Source organism: Vitis vinifera, chromosome 16 (genome assembly GCF_030704535.1).
Source record: "Vitis vinifera cultivar Pinot Noir 40024 chromosome 16, ASM3070453v1".
Classification (NCBI taxonomy): Eukaryota; Viridiplantae; Streptophyta; class Magnoliopsida; order Vitales; family Vitaceae; genus Vitis; species Vitis vinifera.
The window spans coordinates 1393248-1420531 of record NC_081820.1 but is presented as its reverse complement, the minus strand read 5'-3'; the positions used below and the strand labels follow the sequence as shown (position 1 = coordinate 1420531).

General features: G+C 35.2%; 2 protein-coding genes across 2 annotated transcripts; both read left to right on the top strand.

Moving 5' to 3' along the window:
* The first annotated feature begins 2840 nt into the window (after positions 1 to 2840).
* On the top strand, positions 2841 to 10234 carry LOC104881998 (trichome differentiation protein GL1). Its single transcript, XM_010663875.1, has 5 exons — positions 2841 to 2982; positions 7552 to 7807; positions 7904 to 7998; positions 9765 to 9903; positions 10000 to 10234. The coding sequence occupies exons 1-5, from the start codon at positions 2841 to 2843 to the stop codon at positions 10232 to 10234; spliced, it is 867 nt and encodes a 288-aa protein (XP_010662177.1).
* Positions 10235 to 17581: 7347 nt separating this feature from the next.
* LOC104881997 (transcription factor MYB41-like) lies at positions 17582 to 22906 on the top strand. Its single transcript, XM_010663874.1, has 4 exons — positions 17582 to 17706; positions 21949 to 22011; positions 22072 to 22218; positions 22312 to 22906. Exons 1-4 carry the CDS (start codon positions 17582 to 17584, stop codon positions 22904 to 22906), a joined length of 930 nt encoding a protein of 309 aa, XP_010662176.1.
* The last annotated feature ends 4378 nt before the right edge of the window (positions 22907 to 27284 follow it).

The following is a 27284-nucleotide window of genomic DNA, read 5'->3' as shown; positions in this document are numbered from 1 at the left end:
AATGCAAGAATTGCTTCACCAATGAGGGAATGAGCAAGCGGAGTCCCGCTACAAATTGTTCTTTGGTGAAGTAGATCATGTTGTTAGGAAGCTCGTGTGTAGATGAATTATTCCCATCTGATAGCCGGATAAAGATAGACTCCAGGATATAGTAGCGATCACGAAACTCCTGCTCGGACAACTCGCCAATCGGACACTCCGCTAGGAAACGACCAGACCAGGATGACTTAGCCCTGTTGTGTTGAGTTCTGTTGCTTATAGATGCGACCCCACTTATGTCCATATTTGCAAACGGAAAAAATACTGAATGAACACCTGCACAATATAGAACGCTAACTGGTCAGCACGGGGATGCCCTACAAAGACACTTTATCAAAAGCTATGTTCATCACATGGATCCCACCCTAAACGGCTTGACACAAAACTTATTGGGCAAGTCATGTCTAAACAGCGTCAATGGTCTCAGACATTGACCTCGCCTGAGCCTAGAAACATTGCATAACTCTCAAAATGCTAGTAAAAAGCAAACACGGACTCCAAATCCACAACCAAATTGATACAAAAACATATTTTAACAAAAACATATGGAACACACAAGCAAAAACCATGGAGAAAGTGCATTCATCAATAAAGAAAAAGCCATAAAAATAGAGATTGAAAAGAAACTCAATACCTGGTAAACTGCTTTATGGTGGAACCAGAATTGCCTTATCCAAAACAAACGGTCGACGATGGAATTTTGAAGGCTTAAAGCGTCCTCGATGGAGAGAAAAAAAATTACCAAAAAGTAACAGCAAAGAGGAAATGAACCATCTGCCTAAAAGCAACCAACCTATATAGGGCATGGTTGGAAAAAATCACTACGTCCTAAGGAGTGCGTCGCCTAACACTACGCCTCGATTGATAAGACTCATCGACCAATGAGCATGTGACATGTGGAGTTTGGACGCCATGATTTCAAAATCTCCAAAAGTCACAACTCTTGCATTTAATCGTCTAACGTCTACCTGGGCCCAATTGCAAGACTTGGGGGGCATCGACGTCTTACTACCGTTTGGCTTGAGGTGTCATCTGGGAAATTATTCTCAACCAGATGGCCCTATGACCCTTAGGTTAGGTGACCAATCCGTCTCAAAGTAGTTCAGATAGATAAATACTGCACTGATACAACATGGCTAAGACATGACCGTTTATCATGCATTTACACACTCATTAATGTACAAATTATGTGTCTGGCACGCTCCATATTAACTACGACCATTATAGGAAACATTTCATTCTTAGTGGCTCATCATGGCGAGACAACCGTTATGCATCGACAATCAATGTCATCAAATCGCACAATCAAACGCAATTAAGGTGCTATTAAGACACTTGGTAAGACGTTACACCGCAAAATGTATAAATAACCATGTGGATTCTACAAAGGAATGAAGCAGCTTTCTTTCTGAAAAAGAATTTGACTTGTTTAAGCCACTTACTGACTTTAGCATCAAAGGAGCATGCCCAAACAAACCATCCAGATAGCCTTTGTGCAAGGATTATAGCCATTTGCCTCTTGAGGAACTTAGATCGAATTGTTGGCCGCCTCCTTCATCCAACTTGTAGCAGATAGATGAGACTACCTGCTCGGATTGTGTAACAACAATAATGAAAGATATTTTTATGAATATGAGTCACAATTTTAAAAAAATACTAAAAAAAATTGTTAGTTCATCATTCATTTTTTTAATGGATATAGATATGTGAAGGACTTTATTTCAAATTTAACTTCTATTTGGCTAATACTTTTATTTCAAATTGGGGAAAATATTTAATAAAAAATCTTGAGATTATTATTTAAAAAATATCAAGAGATCAAAAACTTTTTAAAAAAAAATTGAGAAAAATTAAATGTTTGCTCACTTGAGTATTTTAATCTTTTTTTTTTTAGCAAAAAAAAGAAAAACCTTAGCATTTAAAAACAATTATGAATGCTAGTATTTGTTATTCTTTTTATAATTTGAAAAAAAAAATTAAAAAATAAAGGTATGGAAATTTATTTGATTTTGAATTTTTTTAAAGAACAATTTTTAATGAGAAATCAACACTTATAACTCATCTCCATCTTATTCTTCCTGTCCAAATCATTCCAAATCACACCAACAAAGATCAATAAAAGATTTTTGAAAAATCATTGAATTTTTCTTTTATTTTTGCTTTTAAAAATAAAAAAAACAATTAGAAGTGTCAGGAATATTTATAAAAACTAAAAACATAATTTGAAAACATTTGTGCCATATGTTATGTGCATGCGGTTCCACCATCAAATTGGAAAAATGAGAAAGAGAGATTTGGTGAAAGATGTGCCTTTCAAAGTGGGAGAGAGAGAGAGAGAGCAAAGTGGTAGACAAAGAGAGAATCTTTGTTGAAAGAAAAAGAGAGAGATAGACCTTTGAGTTTGAGAGAAAGAAAGAGAGAGGGAAAGATCTTTGGTGAAAAATGGACTTGGACTTTGAGAGAGAGAGATTTGGTGAAGGATTGACCCTTCAAGCTTCTAAGGGGGTTATTTGATAGCTTCCGTTTATCTCCTCAAACGGATCATCTACTGAAGGCAACTCTCTTGTATAAATTTCCCTCCCAAAATTAACCACTATGAAGCAAGCTCAGCCAAGCGTTGGATATCAATCACATTATTTCTTCAAGGTCTCAATCTTCTCTTCACAGCTTTCTATGCAATGGGGAGAGCTTCCCTGGTTTTTTTCGCAGTCATTGTATTTATTTATTTGTTTTCATGTAGTATATTTCATGGAAGCAGCTTTATTGGGTTAATTTCTTCCATCTCTGCAGGGAAATCCGTAATGGAAACACCACAGCAGACGAGTGGGTTGGAGACACGGCCATGGACCAAAGAAGAAGACCAGAAGCTCTTTGAATGTAAAAGCAAAAATCGCCATCTATCTTGGCCAGAAATCGCAATGCTGACAGAGCTAGAGAGGAGTCGTAAGAGATGTAGGGAAAGGTGGGAAAAGCATTTGAAGAATTAGTATTGAGTTTGCTCCATGGTCATGAATCCATCTTATAGTAAACCTGGGCTTCGAATTGTGTTAAAGGGTTAGACCCATTAATTTCTGCATAATATAATGGTTGCCTTATTGCACTCACCGATGAAATTATTCATCTTATACCCGTGACCATCCATTTGAAGGAATTGAAAATAACAAATAAATCTACCATTCTTACATTATTAGTTTTTTTAATTTATTTATAGTTTTAATTATATTATGAGGAGTTTATAACTCAATAATAATAATAATAATAATAATAATAATATGGAAGCCAAGAAAATATTGATTCTTATAAAAACAAATTATATTACGCAACTTATAACAACTTATATATAATTATTATAAGGATATATATTGCTTCGGGTTATGCTTGAATTGTTCAAATCTCGACTTGTGTCTAATCCAAAGTTAATTCAGATTGAAAATTCTTAGCTCAAGTCCAACCCGAAAATAATTGCCTAAACATGCCTTAATGTTAGATTGGGTTTAAATTGGATTGGGCCAACCCACATAAATCACACCCTAGTGCATAGGTGTGGAGAAACAATTTTAAATGATTCAACTATCCTTTTTATTATTATGAAAAAACAAGAATCTAAATGGCTTAAAAGTACTACTTTTCTAAAAATTGAAAATTAAGATTTTGAAAATTTTTAATAAATCAAATTCAAATAAACTAATGAAACTTCATCCATCATTGGTTAGTTTTTTTCTTTTTAATGGAAAATAGAAATGTGCGAGACATTACTTCACTATACTAATTCAAAATGCAAATGAAAAATATTTTTAATTATTCATAAATTCCAAAAGACTCGTATAACCAAAATTGTTAAAGTAGTATTTACCACATTTCAAAATATTTTATATTTTTGAGTGATCACATAATTAAGCCTTGGAGTTAGATTTACTATAAGATCACCCTCACCAAGATTTTTCTCATTAATAGATTTTATTCTAATTTTGGTTATTTTTATTTTTTATTTAAAATCAATGCTTTTCAATTGTTATCTATGACTTTTTACTACCTCATCATTTGACCATCATCACCTTCATCCACACCATTTTTCCTCCTAATTACCAAACACATTTACTATCCAGTGTGGACCATACTTAGAGACATTATATGTTGTTTTTTTTTTTATAATTCTTTTAATTTAGTAAAAACCTTTATTCTATTAGAGCTTCTCTGGTGGTTGTGTGATTAAAAAACAATTTTTTTTTATTTTTAAAAATAGAAAATCATTTTTAAAAATTCATAATACTATTTGATCATTATTCTCTATTTTCAGTTTCTAAAAAAAAGTAAATAGAGAATGATCTTTAAAGAAGAATTAGAAATTATTTTCATCGGTTTTTAAATGCAAAAGAAAAACATATAAAAAATTAAAAATATGATAAAAACCAAATAAAATTGAATATAATATTATTTTTCTTCTCTTTTCATGATCCAATACTGATTATGAAAATCTTCAAATATGATTTCCTTTAATTTACATGTGCTTTTGTGAATTTCTTTTAACTTGTCTAAAATTTTCATGAAGTAAATAAATTCCAAATCAAACTAAATACATATAATTTATTAATTTTAAAAAATAATTGGAATCTCATAAATTAATTTAATTAGTATTAAAAAGTCATGAAATTCAATAACATTAAAAAGTTATAAACCAAAATTTATTTTAAATTAATGACTTGGTTAGTTTCTTCTTTACATATATCATATTTTTATAAATTTTTTTGTTAGGCAAATAAACTTCAAATGAAACAAAGTTTAATATGTTGAATTCATTAACAAGTCTAGTAATTTTAAAAATAACATAAAACTCAAATAGTGATCCAATTAACAAAAAAAAAATTATGGACAAAAATTAGTCTATAATGGCTCTATTGTTTCTCCTCTACATGAAATCATATTTTTCTTATTTTTTCGGTTAGGAAAATAAACTCTAAATTAAACAACATTTAATGTGTTGAATTTATTAATGAGGTTAGTAAACCCATTGAATAGAAACTCAAATAGTAAATCCATTAATACCAGAATTTATGGTAATTAAGATATGTGCATCATGGAGAGTGATACAAAAAGAGTGTATAGATGAAATATTAACTTAATGGAATTTGATGTAAAATGGAAGTTATTATTGAAACGTATCTCAAATTCTTAATTAATGTAAATTCCTTTTGTAAAGAGTAATATATAGAATATTTTCTAAGATATATTATTTTAATATTAGTTTTTCCTTATTAAATAAGGTAAGTTACTATGAATATGTTTATAAATATTTTAGGTCATGAGGGAAACAAATTATAAGATGGAGATGGACTTGTGAGGAAGAATGAGAGAACTCGATGGAGCAAGGGCACTTATAGTTGAGGTGTAGATATAAGGAGCGAGGAAACATGAGATTTTTTTAGAATTCAATAGTTGTATATGATTTTTGTCCTCTATAATATTCTCTATAATATAGTGGAATAATTCTCTCTCATCCATGGATATAGACATGGTTGACCAAACCATGTTAAAACCCCATATACCTTTGTATGGATTGTTTTATTTTCATGTTCTTGAATTAACATTGTTTGCATTAAAATTTCCATTGACACAACATCTAAAACTTTTATTAAGAAAATAAATTCTAAATTAGACTAGATATATATAATTTATTAATTTTAAAAAATAATTTGAATATATAAAACCAATTTAATTGGTACTATTAGAAAGTCATAGAACTGAATAAAATTAGAAAATCATAGGGGGAAATTTATTTTAAATGACTTTGTTGGCTTCTTTTTTACATATATCACATTTTTACAGATTTTTTTCATTAGGAAAATAAATTTCAAATCAAGTAAGGCTTAATGTATTGGATTTATTAGTAATTTAGTAATTTTTAAAAATAAGTTAAAAGTTCAAATGGTGATCCTATCAATACCAAAAATTTATGGACAAAAATTGATCCATAACAACTATATTGTTTTTCTTCTACATAGAATCATATTTTATGATATTTTTTTTTTCATTAGGAAAACAAACTTCAAATTAAACAAGACTTAAGTATTTGATTCATTAACGGGGTTAGGAATTTTATTATGATATTACTTTTCATGTTTTAGTTTTATTTTTAAATTTATTTACAATTACGAAATTATTTTTATTTTTAGTAAGACTTGAATTTACAAAATCAAAATATAAAAATTATTTTTAAAAATAACTTATCCAAAACTTGTTCTTTTGTTTTTTGTTTTTTAACTTAAAAACAGTTTTTAAAATCAAGCAAAAAAACAATACAAATCGGGTCTTGGATTAGATACCACAAATTTCGGATCAAATTAATCCCAAGCGGTTGATAGGTTATCTCCTAATAGAACCAAACTTTTTGTAGTGCAAAATATTATGTGAAATGACTAAAGACACTAAACCATGTCCGTTTGGTTTCAAACAAAACTGGAGAAAAAGAAGGGTGGGTTGGTCTCAAATCAGATATGATGAAAGTGAAAAAGACGAGAGATTTCTAAACTCAACATTGACTTAAACGCACGCATGTCTCCTTCGATGGGGTTTGTCATATCCTCCATTCGCAAGAGCTTCGAAAACTGCTACATGTGAACTTATCTCCTTGTGAAAGGAAAGTTGTAAATCAGTTTGGAGATAGGAAATTAACCATTTTTTTGCTTGCTAGCTTTTCTAGAAGCGACAAAAGGAGTCTGCTTGAAGTTTGAAATTTTCCTCTCTTGTCAGTTCCATACCACCTATTATAATTTATTTGGGCGTTAAGATTTTCTTCTAACAGGGCTTGTTGGATGAGAAAGATGGTAGACTGGAAATTCAACTCTAGTATGCAACTTATAATAAGTGATATTTTATGGAAATCTAGTATGAGAAACAATTCTAAGTGATGCCCAAATCTAGTATGCTACTTATAATAACTAATCAGTAAGAGAAAAATCCTAAGAACAAATCAGATTGATTAAACTATGTCCGTTGGCGCAAGTTTTGTCTCTTTAATCTAACCCCAGAACAAATCTTCTATTAAAATTCCCTCTTGTTGTCCACCAAAGATTTTATTTGAAATGTTTGTGGCTGCATGTTCAAAACCATGTAGAGTTGGCGTCAGTTTTATCTCCTCAAATCTGACCCAAATCCATGCTCGTAGCGGATCCCATTGTCTTGGTGGATCCCATCGTTCTCCAATGAGAAATTTTCAACTCAAAACTGTGCTAAAGGCATCTCTCCTCGATGAGATGGCTTCGGTTTATCTCCTCAAACTGATCACATGAAAGCAACTCTCTTCTATCTATAAAATTCCCTGCGCACATGACCACTATGAAGCAAACTCAGCCAAGCATTGGATATCAATCACATTGTTTCTTCAAGGTCTCAATCTCCTCTTGACAGCTTGCTTTTCAACTGCGCTTCCCTGGTCTTTAAGCAGTCATTGTATTTATTTTTATTGTAGTATATTTCATGAAAAAATTATTGGGTTAATTTCTTCCATCTTTGCAGGGAAATCCATGATGGCAAGACCAGAGGAGCAGAGACCGCGATGGACCGAAGAAGAAGACCGGATGCTCTTTGAATGTAAAGGCAGAAATTTGGATCTACCTTGGCCAGATATCGCAGAGCTGGCAGGGCTGAGCAGGAGTGGTAAGAGTTGTAGGGATAGGTGGAAAAACCATCTGGATCCTAATGTCAAGAGAGGGAACTTCTCCCAAGAGGAAGACGAAACCATCATCCGCCTCCATTCAAGTCATGAGAATAGGTAATTAATGAGAATGATCCATTATGACATGATATGATATGACAATGTGGTCAGTTTGAGTTTGAGCTAGGATTTGGTTCATGTGTTGTGTTGCAGCTGGGCATTCATAGCAACTCATCTTCCAGGGCGAACCGATAATGCTGTCAAGAACCGCTGGAATAACCATTTGAAGAATAAGCTAATTGGGAGAAGTACTGATCATCAGAATATTCTGACCCACAAAGTAGCACTGGGGATCAGCCACATGCCACACAACTCTTTCATCTCAACCACAATATTAATCCACACGCAAGCTCAAGCTCCATTCCTTCACCGGTCTCAGCTTCACAAGAAATCGTCAACCCTTGGTCCACTTCTGAATTAGCCTACCCAGAATTTCTAGGGGATATCTTCAGAGTGATGATGAGACTATCCATCACGCTTTTGGGGGAGATTACTTTGCGTCTGAGCCCACACAACTCTTTCATCTCAACTACAATATTGATCCAAACCCAAGCTCAAGCTCAATTCCTACACCGGTTTCAGCGTCACAAGAAATCGCCAACCCTTGGTCCAGTTTTGAATTAGCCTGCTCAAAATTTCCAAGGGGATATCTTCCGATTGATTGTGAGACTATCCATCACTCTCTCGGGGGAAATTACTTTGAGTTTGAGCCCACACAACTCTTTCATCTCAACCACAATATTGATCCAAACGCAAGCTCAAGCTCGATTCCTACACCAGTTTCAGCGTCACAAGATATCTCCAGTCCTTGGTCCACTTCTGAATTTGCCTACACAGAATTTTCAGGGGATATCTTCAGAGTGATGATGAGATCATCCATCACTCTTTCAGGGGAGATTACTCTGAGTTTGAGCCCACACAACTCTTTCATCTCAACCACAATATTGATCCAAAAGCAAGCTCAAGCTCGATTCCTACACTGGTTTCAGCCTCACAAGAAGTCGTCAACCCTTGGTCCACTTTTGAATTAGCATACCCAGAATTTCCAGGGGATATCTTTAGAGTGATGATGAGACTATCCATCACTCTTTCGGGGGAGATTAATTTGAGCCTTGGATTTTCGGACCATTTTCAGCATCTGGAGAGCGAGTTCATGCCAACTGGAGAAGTCATCTCTTTCTACTAGTCATTATGCATAAGTTCCACTTATAGATATATAGACACACAGGCTTCCATGTTCATGAATCCATCTTATAATAAAGCTGTGTTTTGTATTATGTTGAAGGGTTATTAGACGGTTATCAAACCCATTAATGTTATAAAAGTCTTCGATTTTATTTCTCCCTATTATTAGTGTTCACTGATCAAACATACGACTTCTCTTCGATTTAAAAAGTAATAGATAGACAAGTAGTGTATGTTTTGCATCATAAATAGCATACCTGGTGGATGGTCGAAGAAACCGAGAAGAACTTTGTGAGAATTTAATTTCCTTTTTGAGAAAATGGTTGATTTTGTGAGAATTTGTGTGAGAGAGTTTATCTGAAAAGTAATTATTTTTAAAAAATATATTTGACATCATAATTATTATTATTATTATTATTCAAGCTTAGTTTGACAGCAAACTCTGTGTGAGGACCAAAACCTTTTTGTCCATGTCGAGGAAATTAAAGGCGAAGTATTCATGAGACGGATGAGTAGGATGTCGGATACAAACGGAAGAAAAAGAGTGAAAGAAAAGGTGGGATTCAAACCGATGTTTGGGTGATTTTATATGGTCTACTTTTGGGCTTTTCAACTTTATCAACCTTATATGATTGAAAATTGAAATCAACAATATATTTTAATTGGAACATCAAAGTGTCTTTCCAAAGTGTCATTGCTTCCTATTTTTATTGCAATGATGCAGCTTTCTGGCATGGCCTTCATTCTATGCTTTTGAACTTTAATTTTATGACTGAATTAATATACATGTCATGGCTAAGCTTCATGTCCTTTTTTTTTTTTTAACTAGAGCTGGCAGGGCTGAGCAGGAGTGGTAAGAGTTGTAGGGAGAGGTGGAAAAACCACCTGGATTCTAATGTCAAGAGAGGGAACTTCTCCCAAGAGGAAGACGAAACCATCATCCGCCTCCATTCAAGTCATGGGAATAGGTAATTAATGAGAATGATCCATTATGATATGATATGATATGACAATGTGGTCAGTTTGAGTTTGAGCTAGGAGTTGGTTCATGTGTTGTGTTGCAGCTGGGCATTTATAGCAACTCATCTTCCAGGGCGAACCGATAATGCTCTCAAGAACCGCTGGAACCACCATTTGAAGAATAAGCTAATTGGGAGAGGTATTGATCATCAGAATATTCCTGACCCACAAAGTAGCACCGGGGATTACTTTGAGCCTTGGATTTCTGGACCGGTCTCAGCCTCAGTGGAGAACGCGTTCATGCCAACTGAACAAGTCACCAGAAATTGGTCTACTTAATTTGAAGCTTGGGCAGAACTTATCGGAAGGGTTAGACCCATTAATATGATGGTTGACTTATTGTACTCACGGATGAACTTATCGGAAGGGTGATGCATAGAATTGTCTTAGATTTAAAAAGTAGGAAAGAGACAATTAGTCTTTGCGAACCATTGAAGAGTCTTTTTCTTTTCCATAAAGGAGGTCTGCGGAGAGAGAAAGGTGTCAAACAATTCCCACGTTTGGATTTCTAACCATCCATTTTGAAGGAAATATACAAAAATAAAACCTAAACTACTCATGGATACCATACCTGTCGGATGGCCGGCAGACACCAGGGCGAAGTTTGGTGTTTTCTGAGCAGGACAATGAAATTAAGCATTGCTAACTACACAACCTCACTTCTATTGCTCTATTAATCATAACTAAGGACACAGCTTGGATGGCGAAATTAATTATAACTAAGTACACGACCTCATTTCTTTGTTCCATTCATGGGATTGCCAAATTAATCATAACTAAGGACACAACCTCACTTCTTTGTCCTATTCTTGCGATTGCAGTACCACATATTATCATAGTCACACGTTTCTTTGTGGTGGGTCTGGGAAGATTTCTCTTTAAAGTTCATCCCTGTTGGGTTAACAACTTAAAAACATAATCCATTGGATTTTTTTTAGCTGATTTTGCTTTACCTTAATTTTAACTTTCTCCGGTAGTCAGTATTTTAATCATGTAAACATGTTTTAAAATAGTAAGAACCCATTATCAAAGCCAATTCCCAAACTTGACGTGGCCTTGAATGCCTATTTATAAAATTTTAAATCATTAGCTTCAAAAATAAAACTAAAGTTATCATGTATAAACAAAATTAAAATTATTTTTGTAAACAAGATTGAAAGAATTGAGCGGCACTTTTTTAGATAATAAATTAAAATCATTTTCCAATAAAAAATTTAAGTTTATTAATTTTATTTTTGTCTAACAACTAAAAAAGAATTCCTCCCAAAAACATTTCATTCAAATATTTCATTATTACCGTCAGCCAACCCCAAACCCCCCAAAACAACTGTTAGATTCAATGTAAATCATACTCTTTTCCAAACTGTACAAAATATCAAAACTTGATCAAACAAATCCTTTAGTGGAAAAATATCTCAACCTCGGTAATGAAAAAAAGAAAACCACAAAAGAGTAAAAACAAAATCCTTTAAGAAATTTGTTACTACTATTTTCTAACGAAACAAAGAACCCAAGAGAGAGAGAGCACTTACCTTAGGTTCCGGGTTTTTAGAGGATAAGTTAGGGCTTTTGGGGTTTTCAGAATCAAAGGAAAAAGAGGCAGAGAGGTTTCGGAATGAGAGGAGGAGGTTAGGGTTAAAGAATTTTTGGAAGAGAGAAATTAAAGAATTATATCCTGCCAATTCTCATTGATGTGGTTAGCATATATACAGATTGCATAAGCACGAAAATAGGAAACTAATTACAAAGAAATAGGAAACAAAACAAATTGAGTAACTATCTAATAATACAAATAAATGGTATAACTACAGATATTCAAACGTGGAAATCCCTTGATTTTCTCCCTTGACTTTCTCAACTTGATTGTATATCCTTATCATGGCCCCGCAAGATGGATGGCCGTGGAGCAAGTCCAATCTTGGCCTTGAGTGAGTCAAACCGAGGACGAGCAAGAGGTTTGGTAAGAGCATCGACGAGTTGATTAGAGGCAGAGATGTGTGACACTCGTAGCAAACCATTTTGAACTTGTTCTTGGATAAAGTGATAGTCGAGGGCAACATGTTTCATGCGCGAGTGAAAGACTGAATTGGAACAGAGATGTGTTGCACCAACATTATCACAATAAATAACTGGTTGTTGGGGAAGAGTGACACCAAGTTCGGTGAGGAGAGAGCAAATCCAACGAATTTCCGCAGCAGTAGAGGCCACCGTTCGGTATTCAGCCTCAGTGGAAGAGCGAGCCACAGTTCGCTGTTTCTTAGAGCTCCAAGAAATAGGATTGTGACCCAAATAAATTATGTATGCACTGGTGGAGGTGAAATCATTTTTGTTACCTGCCCAATCAGAGTCAGAAAAGGCATGAAGTGCTAGTGGGGAGGTTCGACGAAGTGTGATGTCGTGGTCTAAGGTGCCACAGAGATACCGCAGCAGACGCTTGACTGCATTCCAGTGGTCACTTGTCGGTTGATGCATAAATTGAGAGAGTTTGTTCACCGTATAGGCAATGTCCGGCCGAGTGAGGGAGAGATACTGGAGGCTACCAACCACTGTTCGATACTCGGTCGGGTTAGATAATGGGGTTCCTGATTGTAAAGTGAGAATCGGACTAGTTGCTAGTGGTGTAGGAGCAGACTTGGCTTCAGTCATGTGAGTTCTGTTAAGTAGATCGGCAATGTATTTGCGTTGATTGAGGAAAAGACCATTGGTGTGGGAGGTAACTTCCACTCCAAGGAAGTATATCAAGGGGCCAAGGTCCTTGAGAGAGAAGCGCTGAGAAAGTTGTTGAATGAAAGTTTGCGCTGCTTCAACATTATTCCCAGTGATAATGATATCGTCGACATAGACTAAAAGATAAAGAATGGTGCCACGGTTATTGAAGATGAACAAGGAGGTATCGGCAATGGAATTGATGAAGCCAAATTGGAGAAGAAATTGGCGCAACTCATGATACCAGGCACGTGGGGCTTGTTTGAGGCCATAGATAGCCTTGCGTAGCTTGCAGACATGATGAGGATGATCGCGATCAATGAAGCTCGGTGGTTGAGACATAAACACATCCTCAGTGAGAGTCCCCTGAAGAAAGGCATTGTTGACATCAAGTTGTCTTAGTGACCAACCTTGGCTGACCGCAAGGTTGAGAACAAGGCGGACAGTGGTAGGTTTGATGACTAGACTGAAGGTTTCAGAGTAGTCAATGCCAGGGTGTTGGTGAAAGCCTTTAGCAACCAATCGAGCTTTGTACCTGTCTATGGAGCCAGTAGGTAAATATTTAGTGCGAAAGATCCACTTACAACCAACCAAATTTTGAGTGGGATGAGATGGCACTAGGTCTCATGTCCCATTACGTAGTAAAGCATCAAACTCTGCAGACATAGCTTGTCGCCACTTAGGGTCCTTGAGGGCTTGGGTAACAGTGGTGGGTTCAAGGGTAGGTTGTTGGAGTTAGGCTGTGAGGTTAAGCTTTTGAATTGGTTTATGGATGTTGTGTTTGGAGCGAGTGACTATGACATGAGATGAGGGTGAGAGGACGGGTGGTTGATTAGGGTCATTTTGAGTAGGTGGGAGGGGTGGGTTATTGGCACAGTCGCACTTGGTTTCTGGTACGGGCACACTGGAATGGCTATCGGGCTCTGGTGTAGGTGTGGCACAGGTGGTATTATGTGGGCTTAGGTCTTAGGATTGGCTTGGGGCAGTATGAGTGAGCAGACTTGATGGGCGAGCAGAGCCGACATTCACGGATGGTGTGGCCACGACTGGTAAAGTTATAGAGCACCATTTAGAGATAGTGGATGAAGTGGCGCGAGGAAGAGAAGTATGAGAAGTGACAAAGGGAAAGATTAACTCAACAAAGCGGACATGACGGGAAGTGTATAGACGAGCAGTGGATGTGTCAAGACATAGATAGGCACTTTGAGTGGGAGAGTACACGACAAAGACGCAAGGGGAGGAACGAGACTCGAGTTTGTGGGATGTGTATGGGCGAAGCCAAGGATAGCAGAGACATCCAAAGCTTTGAAGTTTGGAATAGTTAGGGAATGTGGCAAAGAGTTTGAAATGTGGTGAGAGGTGGTTTAAAGTTGGTGGAGGAAGACGATTGATGAGGTAGACGGCAGTAGAAAAGGCAAAAGGCCAATATGATAGAGGCATGGATGCATGGGTAAGTAGAGAAAGACCCGTTTCGACAATGTGACGATGACGACATTCAGAGTACCCATTGTGTTCAGGAGTGTGAGGTGGAGAAGTAAGATGTGAGGCCCCCGTTGATTGTTAAGAATGAGGAGAGAGCTTGATATTCCCCCCCATTGTCAGAGTAGGGAGTTATAATTGGACGGTTAAAGAATTTTTCGACTAGGGCCTTAAAGCGCACAAAGACATCATGCGTGTCGGATTTGCATTTGAGGGGATAAAGCCAGATATATTTTGTAAAATGGTCGACAAAGATGACATAGTATTTAAAGTTATCAGTAGAGTAGACTGGTGATGTCCATATATCAGTAAATATAACTTCAAGAGGGGAAGAGGTAGAGAGAGTAGAAGTAGAAAATGGTAATTTATGACTTTTATTGCATTGACACGAATTACAATTAAAATTGAAATTGGACGGACGAGAGACATCTAAATGAAACGAAGACATAATATTTTTGAAGATTGACAAAGAAGGATGACCTAGCCTATGATGCCACTCGGACAAAGTGGTCTTGACACTAGAAAACGCAATTAAAGGACGTGACTGGGTAGTGGAGAGTGGCCATTCATACACACCATCCTTAGTTCGACCCTGCAAAAGGATTGCCCCCATGTGAAGATCCTTCACATGAAAAGAAGAGGGTAAGAACTCAATGGAAGTATTGTTAGACTTGCAAAATTGAGAAATAGAAATAAGATTACGTTTCATGGTGGGAATACATAAAACATTAGATAGAGTAAAGGAGTGAGTGGGAGTGGTAAGAGAGGTGGAACCAGCGTGAGATATGGGGAGACCAGAGCCATCGCCGATCATAATTTCATATGTTCCATCAAAAGGACTGTGGAGAGCAAGATTGTGTAGGTCAGTGGTGACATGATGTGAGGCTCCACTATCAAGTAGTCATCTAGTGTTGGGGGGAATGGTGGTTGCAACATTTTCTTGAGCTTGCCAGGGAGCTGGTGGTCGAAATTGTGATGAATTGCCGGGACGAGGAGGTGGTTGCACCTGTGGAAACTGTTGTCGGAAAAGAGGACAGCGGGAGACTACATGACCTTGAGTACTGCATCATTGGCAGCGACCAAGGAATGGACGAGCAAGAGAACGGTTGTCGCGGGTGTTGGTGGGAGAATTTCTTATGATACCTTGAGTGGGTGTGGATGTGGACCTAGGGAGCCGAGAAGTGCGATTGGTGACAGTCCATGGAGTGGAGCGAACATTGGTGGCATGAGCAGATGCCGGTAGGGGTGAGGGGCTTATCTTATTGCGGAGAGACAATTCTTTGTTGATGAGTTTTTCATAGAGTTCATCAAAAAAGATGGTGGAATCACGACCGTTGACAGCATCAATGATGGACTGATAATTTTCATCAAGGCCTTCAAGTACTTTTTCAATCAGATCTTCTTGGTCAAGAGGCTTACCAAGAGCAACAAGTTCATCGGCCCGGGTTTTAATGGACTGCATGTAGTCTGTAATGGACTGAGAACCTTTGGTGATGTTTTTAAGATGGTCTTTGAGCTGCTTAATATGGCCACGAGATGGGCGAGCATAGGTGTTGGCCAATATTTGCCAAGCTTCATAAGAGGTTTTTGATTGGGTGATGAGAGGAACTAGAGTAGGTGAGAGAGTGCCGACAAGGGCGCCAAATAATAGTTTGTCTTGACGTAGCCATGTTTGGTATGCAGGGTTAGTAGAGACAACATTATTGGTGGTGATGGTGGTTGGAGGAGCAGGGTGGGATCCATCAATGAATTTTTGTAGATCATAGCCGATGAGAATGGCTTCCATTTGGGTTTTCCAAGAAAGATAGTTGGTGGGTGTGAGTTTAATGGAGTTATGGATAGTAATCATGGTTAGTGGTTTTGTGGGTTCCTGGGCATTAGGGATGATGATTTGAGTATTCTCAGTAGCCATTGGAATGAGGAGGATGAAAGGCTTGCTGAAGATTGAAGAACGTGGTTGGGAAAAAAAAATTAAAAAGCAAACCTTTGCTCTGATACCATAAAGGATTTTTGGAAGAGAGAAATTGAAGAATTATATCCTGCCAATTCTCATTGATGTGGTTAGCATATATACAGATTGCATGAGCACGAAAATAGGAAACTGATTACAAAGAAATAGGAAACAAAACAAATTGAGTAACTATCTAATAATACAAATAAATGGTATAACTACAGATATTCAAACGTGGAAATCCCTTGATTTTCTCCCTTGACTTTCTCAACTTGATTGTATATCCTTATCAAGGGTGTTTCGGTTTTCCTAGATGAGAGGAAGATAAAAATGGTTAGGGTGCTTTGATTTTTCAAAATGAGAGGAAAACAAAGAAGGTTAGGGTTTAGTTTCAAGGTTCAATGTCCGTGGAAGATGAAGCAAATGGACTGAGAGTTTTTGTTTTGTATGTCAGGCAGGAGAGTGTTCTTTGTTTTGTTTGTTTGTTTATTTTTTTTTTCTTGGCTTTTAGTGTGGAAACCAACTTGGAGTATAAGTAAAGGCATATTGGGTACAAAAAAATCCCAATCAGCACAAAGTGCATGAAAATCTAATAATTTTTCACATTAACATATGTTTCTTGAAATTGGAAAATTTGGGGTTTAAAATCTCTTGTATTTTGGGATCGGCAGCTCAAAACATAAAGTTTCCTTATTGCCTTTTCTAGCTTGCATTTCTAGTGGGCTCATCATGGATCAATGATATTTAACACACTTTTTTCTTTTTGACACTTTAGGCCTCTTCAGTAGCCGTTACTATGTTTTCTATTTTTAAAAACAGAAAAAAATAAATAAATAAATAAATGAGAAAATACATTTTAAAACCAAAAAGCAATAACTTTAATGGCGAACTATTTGTTTTAAAAAAAAACATAAAAACACATTGAATAATTATTATTTTTTCGTTTTCTGTTTTTAAAAATAGAAAATATGGTATTTTAATTTTTAACATTTTTTAATTTTTTTTTAAACTGGTTTAAAAAATAATTATATAAATGTATAAAATGATTAAAAATAAAACAAAAAATATAAAAAATTATTTTTAAAATGTATTTAAAATTTTTTTAAAAAAAAAGTTAAAAATATTTTAAATTTTTAAAAAGATTTTTGTTATATAAAAATTAGAGAACAAATTTTAAAAACTATTTTTTAAAATCACTTTTAAAAATAATTACCAAAAAGATCCTAAATACTTTTATTTATTTTTTAGGGACTATTTTAAAAAATAATTATATAAATAAAAAAGAATAATTAAAAATAAAATATTACATATAAAAATTATTTTTAAAACATAAAAAGTAAAAAATAAAAATAAAAAAAGGTAACAACATTTTATATTCCTAAACCCCGAAATTGTTTTACAGGACAAAACAGTTTCCAAGAAGTATTTTCAAAATTGTCTTTAAACATACTTTTCAAACAATATCAAAGTTTCTATTTTTGAGGAGATGGATGTCGGCAATATCAGGTGTTTCAGTTTTTGTCAATGCAGTGGGTGTTAGAAGTACTGATGGTACAATATGGTTGCAGATGGGAATGTCAGGACAGCACATTGCCATACCCATTTTTGGGTTATGGTGAATCTAAACCGAAAGAAAACGGTCCCACTATGTCACATGCTATGTTTTTCCGTATGGTATAAAAATAGCATCATCATTTAGTGGGTAACTTTCAAGTCTCATTTGTTTTTAGCCTTACCATATTTGTTTATATTTTTATACCTAGCTTTTTTGTTTTTTTTTTTTTTTTTATTATTATTATTTTAAACGTTTAAAGGTACATTCACATCCACCGGTTCAAATTTGAACTTTGATACATTTAGATTTTATTTCTTTACATATCATATTTTTACAAATTTTTTCATTAGACAAACAAACTCCAAATCAAACAAAGTTTAATATGCTAGATTCATTGACAAGTTTAGTATTTTTAAAAATAACTTAAAATTTAAATAATAATTCAATTAATATTAAATATTTATGGCCAAAAATTAATCTATAATGACTATTGTTTCACTTTTGTATAGAATCATATTTTTCTAATTTTTTTATTAGGAAAATAAACTTCAAATCAAACAATACTCAATGTGGTAGATTTATGAACAATATTAGTAATTGTTTAAAAACAATTTAAAACTCAAATAGTAAACCCATTAATACCTGAATTTATAGTTAAAATGCACATATCATCAAAAGTGATATAAAAAAAAGTGTATCCTAAGATGAAATATTAATTTAATGGAATTTGATGTAATGGAAATTATTATTAGAAAGTGTCTCAAATTCTTAATTAATATAAAGAAAATTATTATGAATATCTCCACAAACATTTAGAGGAAAAAGTTATGAGATGAAGATAGACTTGCAAAGACTATGTGAAATACATAAAGATGCGAGGAAAAATGAGAGATATAAGGAGGGGACTTGTGGTTCATGGTGTAGATATGGGGAGTAGGGAAATATAAGATGTTTCGGAAATGTAATAGTTATATTTGATTTTTATCCTTTATAATATTTTTTATGATATAATGAAATAATTCTTTCACATCCATCGATGTAGGCATAGTTGGTCAAATTATATTAAAACCTCGTATATTTTTGTATAAATTGTTTTATTTTTATGTTCTTGAACTAACATTGTTTGAATTAAAGTTTCCACTTCCACAAAATCTAAAAACTTTTAATAAGTAAATAAATCTATTTTTTTATTTTCATTCCCCTTTTTTTTCCTTCTACTTTTCCTCTTTATTTTTTTCCCTTGCATTTTCCCTCATATTTTTTGGGAACCAAACATTGCCTTAGTAAAATTGAGTATTTATATATTAAAAAAAATTATGTTCTAAAAAAAGTTATCCTTTTTAAAAAAAACAACTTGCATGTAAATTATTTATATTTCAATATCTACTATTTAATTTATTTTCAAAAATTAATTTACATTTAAATTGTTTGTGAAAAAAACAACTCTCATAAAATTAGATGTTTATCTTGAAGTAGCACATTTTTTTAATATTGAGTATTTATTAAAACAAATAACTTTGATATAAATTATTTATGTTTTAATATCTACTATTCATATCATAAGAAATTTTGAAGCTTAGTATGATCATATCATTAAAAAAAATAAAATATTTATAATTCTAAAAATTTTATGATTAAAAAATATTTGTTTCCTTATAAGTGCATATTAGTATATTGGGTTCTAGAAATTATGAAAAGTTTAAAACAATAATGAAATGTCTTTTTTTTTTTAAATGTATTATGTGTGATATTATTATCCACTATAATCACTTATTAAATTTCTAGAAGATTATAGGTTGATCAATTTGTATCATAGATGAGATGTACTTCTACTATTTCAAAGAAGATATTTCATAGCATAAGTTGAGTAAACCATTGTTTGATGTTATGCTTTTTGGCATATTAGACCTAGAATCCATTTTGTGGCATCACATGCATGTCAAGTTTGACAGTCACCGATTGGTCATTTTCATTATTCATGTGTCTGGCCTCCATTCCAAAAGCATTCCATTTTTCCAAAAAAATTAAATAAAATTGAGGGGATAGATGCATTATTTTCATATGGCTTTGGGCTCAAATGATATTTGATGATTGCATTTTCATATGGCTTTTGTTATCTTGGGTTTGGACTGGGACTAATTTTAGACATTGAGATGGGCATTATTTTTATTTTATTTGGGTTTGGGCTCAGGCTCTCAATGGACTTGTTTGGTTGAGCCCAATGTCGGAGGCATTTGAGAGCACACGAGATCATTTTAGGACTGGCTACTTCCAAATCAGTTATGAAAAATAATTTTTAAGAATAGAATTGAAAATGATTTTCAATGCTTTGTAAAATAGAAGTTTTTTCAAAATTTTGAAATATTTTTAACCTATATTTTTATCTTTTAAAACATTTTTTAAACTTTTATTATTTTATATTTAAGAACAAAAAATTATTTTACATCTTTTGATTTCTAAACATGTTTTCTATGTTTTTTTGGATAAAATAAAAAACTAATTTTAAAAATAGTCAACAAACATACCCTATACTTCCTCTTTCCCGTTTTCTTTCTCTTCGAATGTTGTAAATATTTGAGATGTGATCATCATTTTGGACTTGTAATAATAGTTCTTATAGTGTATGGTTTGTCATCTTCTCCATGGTCACGAATGTTATGTTGAGGGGTACTTAATTAGTCCTTTTCCTACACAAAGTAATGGTTCATTTCTAGGTTGCTTTCACAGAGATAATGAGGATTCAGCCCCTCGTGTATTTAACTGCATGTCAACACCAATACCATTTGAATAGTTTTATGCAACTTATAACAACTGTCCTAATTAAGTGAGTCATGATTCAACTCTTTTCAGTAGTATACCACAATCAGATCATTCAACCTTGGGAGTTAGATTAATTTGCTATAAGATCATGACAATTAGAGCACAATTAATTGGGTGAGCTTGACTAATTGTCACACCACACCCACTTCTTTTGCTAATGAGAGAGCAAGGGGTGAGAGAAAGCTTACTACATTACCCTACACCAATCTCCCACCAATGTTTTGTAATCAATTCTGAGGCAGACTATTCACTTGCCTTGCACATATCTTGCAGTACTGAGAGACAATATCATTCTCATGCATGCATATTAATATTCCATTAGGGAGATTGTTTGATTTGACAATTGATAACGCGGGCTCCAAGCCAAGGGAATCGGTAGGGTTCGCCTCAACAGTGGCGGTCACCACCCTCTCCTCTAGGAATTCGCATGGTAAGGGCCCCAGCTCGCTCCTCTTCGTGATCAACCCTATCTTCAACGCGGGTCACTTTTATCTTCTCCCTATTATTATATGTGCTCTCTCTCGAGTCTTTGACTATGTCCTTAAAAGTAAGAATGCAGGTAGAAACACAAGGCAAGCATCATTAATTATAGGCTGGAGAATTCTACTCACCCTCCTGCCCATTCCACCATCTTCCCTCACCTGCATATGCATCTTCATACTCAATAATGGCTCTACTTATTTTTGCATTTTACATTACATATAGTTTGCTTAATTCATTATTGTCATATTATAACATAAGAAGCTTACCTATAGTTTTTCCTTTTTATTTATTGCCTTTTATTTTATTTAAATTATATTATCCAATATCATATGCAAATCATTATCATCATAACAACACTTAAAAGGTTCGTAACATTTGTAACAAAATCTTGTTTGATAGTTAAAATGGTTTTTTTGTTTTTTTTTTCATCTTTAATTTGATATGTGTTTACTTTATATTTTTAATTTTAGTGCAAATAATTTTAAACAATTTGTAGCCAACATATATTTATTTGGACATTAATTTTTGAAGTTATGCTCCATTGTGGTAATTAAATATAATTTTATACTTGTTTATTTTCATTTTATTTTTTTCAAATATGTTTCGGCAATGCACCTTGACCTAGAAAAATAGATCAAAACTCACTTGAAGAGGACTTTTGAGAGCATAGGACTAAAAGTGTAGTAAGGAAGAACTTGACCAAGAAAATTAAAGTAAAAGGTGAAGTTTTGAAGAAATGTAGAGTATTTCCGGTGGCTAAGATGACAAAAGATTAGTCTTATCTCCCACCATCCTCCAGTTTATCTCCCGTGGTTTTCGGGTATTGCAGAACCACATCAGAAATCCCCCCACTATAAAGAACAAGTTTGTGTTATAGCAATGTCATGTGCCCGCTTATATCTTCAAGGTCTCAAATTTCAATGATTCTTTGTTGATTTATTTGTAATGTTCAGCGTTTCATGGAAAATTTATGGGGTTTTCTTCCATCTTAATTTGCAGGGAAACCGATGATGGCAAGAGCACAGAAGCAGAAAGGCCAGGAGAGAGTTCCATGGTCACAGGGTGAAGACAGGAGACTTGTTGAATATATGCAGAGACATGGTGAGACTGGACGCTGGACAGATGTCCCAACGAGTGCAGGCCTGGAAGGAGTCCGAAGAGTTGTAGGCTAAGGTGGAACAGAAAACTGAAGTTTGGCATCAACCAAAAGCCCTTCTCTGAAGAGGAAGAAGCCACCATTATCAAACTCCAAAAGCAGCATGGCAATAAGTAATCAGAGTCATCCTCATTTTGTTCATCATTTTTCTAGCTATTAGGGTTTAGGGTTTAGGGTACTTAATCGAACTTGTGTTGGCTTTTCAGGTGGGCAACTATTGCAAAGCACATGCCAGGGAGAACGGATACTGGGATCAAGAATTTCTGGAATAACCGTCTGAAGCTTTCGAAAAAGGAGACTCCGAGCCTTGTCAATCTGACACCATTGCACCAGCCTCTTGAAACTGCTGATTTGTTGACTTGTGCTGTGAATGATCTCAGGGATGAAGTCCTCAAGTTGCACTCAGATGCCAGCTTTACATGGTATCCTCGGCATGGACATGCCTTTCATCCAACAGATGAGGAGCTAATTCTCACTTCTCTTCCTCCTCTTCCTCCTCAAACACCCAGTTTCCATTACCAGCAGGCTATGGAGGACCAACAAGTTTGTCCCAGGAACCCAGATGGGATCGGTTTTGGGCCTGCGAGTATTCCAAATGCAAGTTCCATTCCTGCGCCGGTTTCAGCCTCACTGGAGCCCTCCAAGGCCTATCAAGTAGTGGAGATTGTTGAGGCCACCCCAGCTGACCAAGATAGTGACTGTTTCTTGGAAGAACTTCTCAGGGATCAGGAGCCTAGTGACCGTTTCATGGATTTCACTTCGTCTCCTGATGCTGATGGATCACAAAATATAATAAATTAAGTGTGGTTTGTGTGATCGTGTTGATAGGGTACTGAGACCCCTTTTAACACAAAATAATGCTTCATTTCTAGATTGGGTTTGTAGGGATGATGAATACATATTTGGCCCCGCGTACATGATGCCCATTGTGATGAGTCTTTGATTTGTACGCTAAATCGCATCAACTTCATCTTCTCCGTGGTTATGAATATTATAATAGACCCATGTTTTGTGCTATGTTGAGGGGTACTTAGTCCCCTTTCTACACATAATAATGGTTCATTTCTAGGTCTCTAATGCGTGTATAATGAGCCCCACATGTATTTGACGTGTATACCAAATCCTCCCATCATCATCTCCAATCTTGTTAATTTAACTACAACTCCACTGTTGATAGCAAAATTCCTACACTGCAGTAGCAAGTACCAGCAACAGAATCTCGATCAACGCATTCCAGTGATCCTTCCTTCCTCCTGCAAAAAAGATGTCTGGATGGGTTGTCCGGACACACCCTCCGATGATTAAGTTAGTCTTTTGGAAGCTATTTGAATACAAATTGTTCATTTGGGAGTGTTGTTCCGTGATTTTCTTCAAGGATTGCTTACCCCTTCTGAGAGTCTCCTTAGAGTTTATATATGAGTCAGAGAGCATGGCCTCGCTGTGCTAGCTGGTCCCATCGTCATGATTGTGGCTCATAGGGTGGCGAAGCAATCATGACCCTTCTGGTGCGAGGTGGCGGCTGTCAAAAGGGTATTCAGGCGGCGATGGTCACCTCAATTTATGATTTTAGGTACCGGGGATGCGTCAGACAATCTGAGAAGATTTGGGAATGTCTTGTCGAGCGTATCTTGCATTAAAGATGAGTGATAGTTCAGGAGATTTGATCGACAATGTTGTCGGAGTTTGTTTCTTGACTGCGAGCAGAAATGTATCCGGCAAATCGCGAGCGTATGACGAGTCAAGTTGTCTGGGGAATTTGAATCGTCGGGCGCGGATGTACTCCAGGTGAGCGTCGCCAGCGGATCCGGACATGTCTGTCCGGGGAAGTTGAATCGCACTTCTCTCCTATCCGACGGTAGGCGCCGGCTGTGAAATATCAGGAGATGGTGGAACGTTGGCCGTACAGAATTTCCTCCCGGGTGGAATGAGCGATGCCACGCGTCGCAAGAGGGGCCGTCTGCGTGTCCAAGGGAGAGGGAGCCACGTGGCACTTTTTAGGGAGGATCCCACATCCACCATTTGAATGGTTTTATGGAAGTTGTAACAACTGTCCCAAGTAAGTGATTCAACTCTTTTAAGTATTATCCCGCAATCACATATTCAACCTTGGAGTCAAATTAATTTGTTGTAAGATCATGACATCTCTTTTAAGTATAATATTTAGATGATGTTTGTTTTTTGGCTGAATAGAAAAAACCAAAATATTTGGTTTTTTCTATTCAGCTAAAAATAACTTGTTGACATCATTGAATATAGCTAAAATGAACTTGTTATCAAGACAAAAAACAAACACCACTAATGAGTTGTCTCCATACTATTATCAAGACAAGTAAATCCATAGACCATAAAAATCAGTAAAAGATTACTACCAAATCATTGAAAAAAACTGTTCTTTTCCTTTTTGCCTTTAAAAATAAAAATACAGTTATAACTATCAAGAATATTTATGAAAATTAAAACTACATTTAGATATATATATATTGTGTTATGTACTCATGTTTCAAAATCACTACCAAATTAGAGAGAGAGAGAGAAAGAGAGTCACTCGCTTTAGACATCAATTGCCCAATGTTATATGCATTTATTTGGAAAGCATGCTTGTCCCCACATGTGATGTGATACCTTTGCGTAGGATCAGCAATAGCATATTTGTTAATGTTATATTTATATGAATATATATATATTGTTGGTTAAAAATAAAGTGTAAGAAGAGTTACACTTTTGAAAATAATTTTTGGAAAATAAAGTGTAAGAAGGGTTACACTTTTAATGTGTGAATTAAACACATTATTAAGTTTTGAAATGTTACAAAACTTGAAAGGTTGAGGAAGACAATGAGTCTTCTCATCTTTGTAACTTTATAACCTTAAGAGGTTAAGTGTAAGAGAGTTACACACTTGAGATTAAATCATGTTTAATGTGTGAATTAAACATATGATTTAATTTTGAATGTTACAAAGATGAAGAGGTTGAGGAAGACAATGAGTCTTCTCATCTTTATAACTTTATAAACTTAAGAGGTTAAGTGTAAGAGAGTTACACATTTGAGATTAAATCATGTTTAATGTGTGAATTAAACATATGATTTAATTTTGAATATTACAAAGATGAAGAGATTGAGGAAGACAATGAGTTTTTTCTCATCCTTGTAACCTTTTTTCAACCCTAAGAGTGCTATATATATGACTTTTCTTCTTTTTGAAATCTCATGCAGAAAAGTGAAAAGGTTTGATCAATCCCAAGACTATTTCCATTTAGTTCCCAAAAGATTTCTAGAGGTGGGAGGAAATAGAGTCTTTGGACAAAGTTCCAAGAACTTGTTTGAGCCTTTCTTGTGTTCTTCTTCTTCTTGTTCTTATTTTGTATCTAAGAGAGTTTTATTGTATCAAAGTGAGTGTGTGAGAGTGTTTCCTTTCTCCATTATATCCAAATTTTCTCAACAATCAAAGACTCTACTCTCAATGGAGGGAGAGACTATCAAGATTATGAACCAAGACCTTGTGAGGTTGGATCGTTTTGATGGTTCCAACTTCACTAGGTGGCAAGACAAGGTGAGATTCCTCCTCACAGCACTCAAGATTTTCTACATCCTTGATCCTACCTTGGCACCATTACCGGAACTAAAGGAAAATGACACACCTCAAGTGGTGGCGGCAAGGAAGAAGAGGGAGGAGGATGAGCTCATATGTAGGGGTCATATTTTGAATGCCTTATCCGATAGGCTATATGATCTCTACACCAACACCAATTCCGCGAGGGAGATTTGGGAGGCTCTTGAAAACAAGTACAAAGCCAAGGAAGAAGGTACCAAAAAGTTTCTTATTTCTCAATACATAGATTTCAAATTTTTTGATGAAAAGCCTCTCTTACCACAAATTCATGAGTTGCAAGTAATTGTGAATAAATTGAAAGTTCTCAAAATTGAACTTCCGGAGGCCTTCCAAGTTGGTGCTATTGTGGCTAAATTACCATCAAGTTGGAAAGGTTACCGGAAGAGGATTCTCCACAAGAGTGAAGATTACTCCTTGGAAGAGATTCAAAAACATCTTCGCATTGAGGAAGAATCGAGATCAAGAGACAAAATGGTGGAAGAGTCCAATGGTGGGACTAACAAAGCCAATGCGATTTCAAAGGCCAATCATCCTAGAGGTAAAAATAACAACAACAAAAAGAATTCCGGAAATTATATGAGCCCCAAGAAAAATCAAGAGCAATTTAAGGGCAAGAAAGGTCCTTGTTTTGTGTGTGGAAAACCCGGGCATTATGCTAGGGAGTGTAGGTTCCGAAAGGACCAAAAAAGGGTTGTGGTGAATGCAATTGATGAGGAGATCATTGCAACACTAAGCGATGTGTGCGTTGTCCAAGGAAAGGTGCAAGGATGGTGGTATGATACTTGTGCCACAGTTCATGTTACCTATGACAAATCTCTTTTCAAGACCTTTGAAGATGCAAAGGGAGATCAAGAGGTTCAAATGGGCAATGAAGGAAAATCCAAGGTGCTTGGCAAGGGCACTATTGAAGTTGCTTTTACCTCCGGCAAAAAGGTTACCCTTAAAAATGTATTGTATGTCCCCGATATGAATAAAAATTTGGTTAGTGGGGATTTGCTTGGCAAACCGGGTATCAAAGCGGTGTTTGAATCCGGTAAGCTAATTTTAACCAAATCGGGGAACTTTGTGGGAAAGGGGTATTCTTGTGATGGGATGATCAAACTTAGTACCAATGACAATATCAATAAAATGACGTCTACTTCCGCTTATATGTGTGATTCAAATTCTTTATTTTTGTGGCATAATAGGCTTGCACATGTTGGTTTAAGCACTATTAAAAGGATTGTGAAATGTGGTTTGATTGCTTGTGATACCAAGAAATTTGAAAAATGTGAAATATGTGTTAAATCAAAGATGATTAAAAAGCCTTTTCATAGTGTTGAGAGATCATCTAATTTGCTTGATTTAGTACATAGTGATCTTTGTGAACTTAATGGCATGTTAACAAGAGGTGGAAATAGGTATTTTCTTACATTCATAGATGATTGTTCTAGATTTACCTATGTGTTTTTGTTGAAAAAGAAAAGTGAAACTTTCAATGCCTTTAAAGTTTACAAAGCCGAAGTTGAAAATCAACTAAGAAAAAATATTAAGGTGCTTAGAAGTGATAGAGGTAGTGAATATTTCTC